This window comes from Condylura cristata, unplaced genomic scaffold, assembly GCF_000260355.1.
Source record: "Condylura cristata isolate star-nosed mole 26May11 unplaced genomic scaffold, ConCri1.0 scaffold00025, whole genome shotgun sequence".
NCBI classification, from domain to species: Eukaryota; Metazoa; Chordata; class Mammalia; order Eulipotyphla; family Talpidae; genus Condylura; species Condylura cristata.
This window is the reverse complement of record NW_004567126.1, coordinates 31491873-31492771: the sequence shown is the minus strand read 5'-3', so window position 1 is coordinate 31492771 and position 899 is coordinate 31491873. Positions and strand designations below refer to the sequence as shown.

Sequence of the window (899 nt, the reverse complement as noted above, 5' to 3'; positions counted from 1 at the left end):
GGACAGGACCTGCCCGGCGGTGCCCCTCCTGTCCCGAGCTGGGGCTGGGCGCTCACCCACACAGCTGCTGCCTGCGAGGTCCAGGCTGTAGCCAAAGGGACATTCACAGCGGAAGGAGCCGTCCGTGTTGACACAAAGGCCGTTGTTGCAGACGCCAGGTTTTTCCTCACACTCGTTCACATCTGTGGGCAGAGGGGGTTCCAGCAGGGTAACCCCTGTCTTGGCCAGAGTCGGGGCCACACTCTTCCTTCCTCCTGGGTGGTGGAGTCAGTCTCACCCACTGAGGCTGGCCAGACAGGGCTGGGAGGGATGGACGGGGCTGGGCGGCCGGGAGGGGCTCCCTGGCCACGGGCCAAGTGCTCACCTTTCCAGGAGTCATCCAGGCCTGGGACTGCCCCGCGGCCGAAGGGGCAGAGCTCCTGGAAGGCAGCTGGACACAGAGAGGGAAAAGGGGTGAAGTTCGGGGCCAGATGCAGTCCCCCAAAGTCCCCCTGAATGTGGGCAGGGTGGGCTGGGGGAAGGTAGAAGGAAAGGAGAGCAGATGGGGGAGACCGGCACCCAAGAGACCCCCCCTTCACCCCGCCTGGCTCCATGCCACAGGCGCTCACCACTGCCCTCTGGAGGACACAGCTCACAGGGGTCGTTCCAGCCCTGGCCAGGCCTCGTGCTGCAACAGCACTGGGTCTTGGTGGTGTTGGACGCTGTGGGCACCACACACTCGCCAGCCTCGAAATGGGTGAAGCAGAAACTCTGCCGGGTGTCTGTGGGATGATTCTCCAGAGAAATGCTGGAAGGGCCGTCGGCAGTGCCCACCTGCCTGGCAGCCTCCCAGCCTGGTGACGGGGCAAGCCCAGCCCTACCAGCAGCCAATCAGATCGCTCCAGCCCTGGCCAGGGTGC

General features: G+C 65.2%; 1 protein-coding gene across 1 annotated transcript in view; it reads right to left on the bottom strand.

Annotated features, from left to right (window-relative positions):
• The window catches only part of FBN3 (fibrillin 3), a 44197-nt gene that overhangs the window by 11110 nt on the left and 32188 nt on the right, over window positions 1-899 (bottom strand). Inside the window, 3 exon segments of the mRNA XM_012729450.1 lie at window positions 57-182; window positions 365-430; window positions 609-761. Coding sequence (XP_012584904.1) covers window positions 57-182; window positions 365-430; window positions 609-761 — 345 coding nt within the window.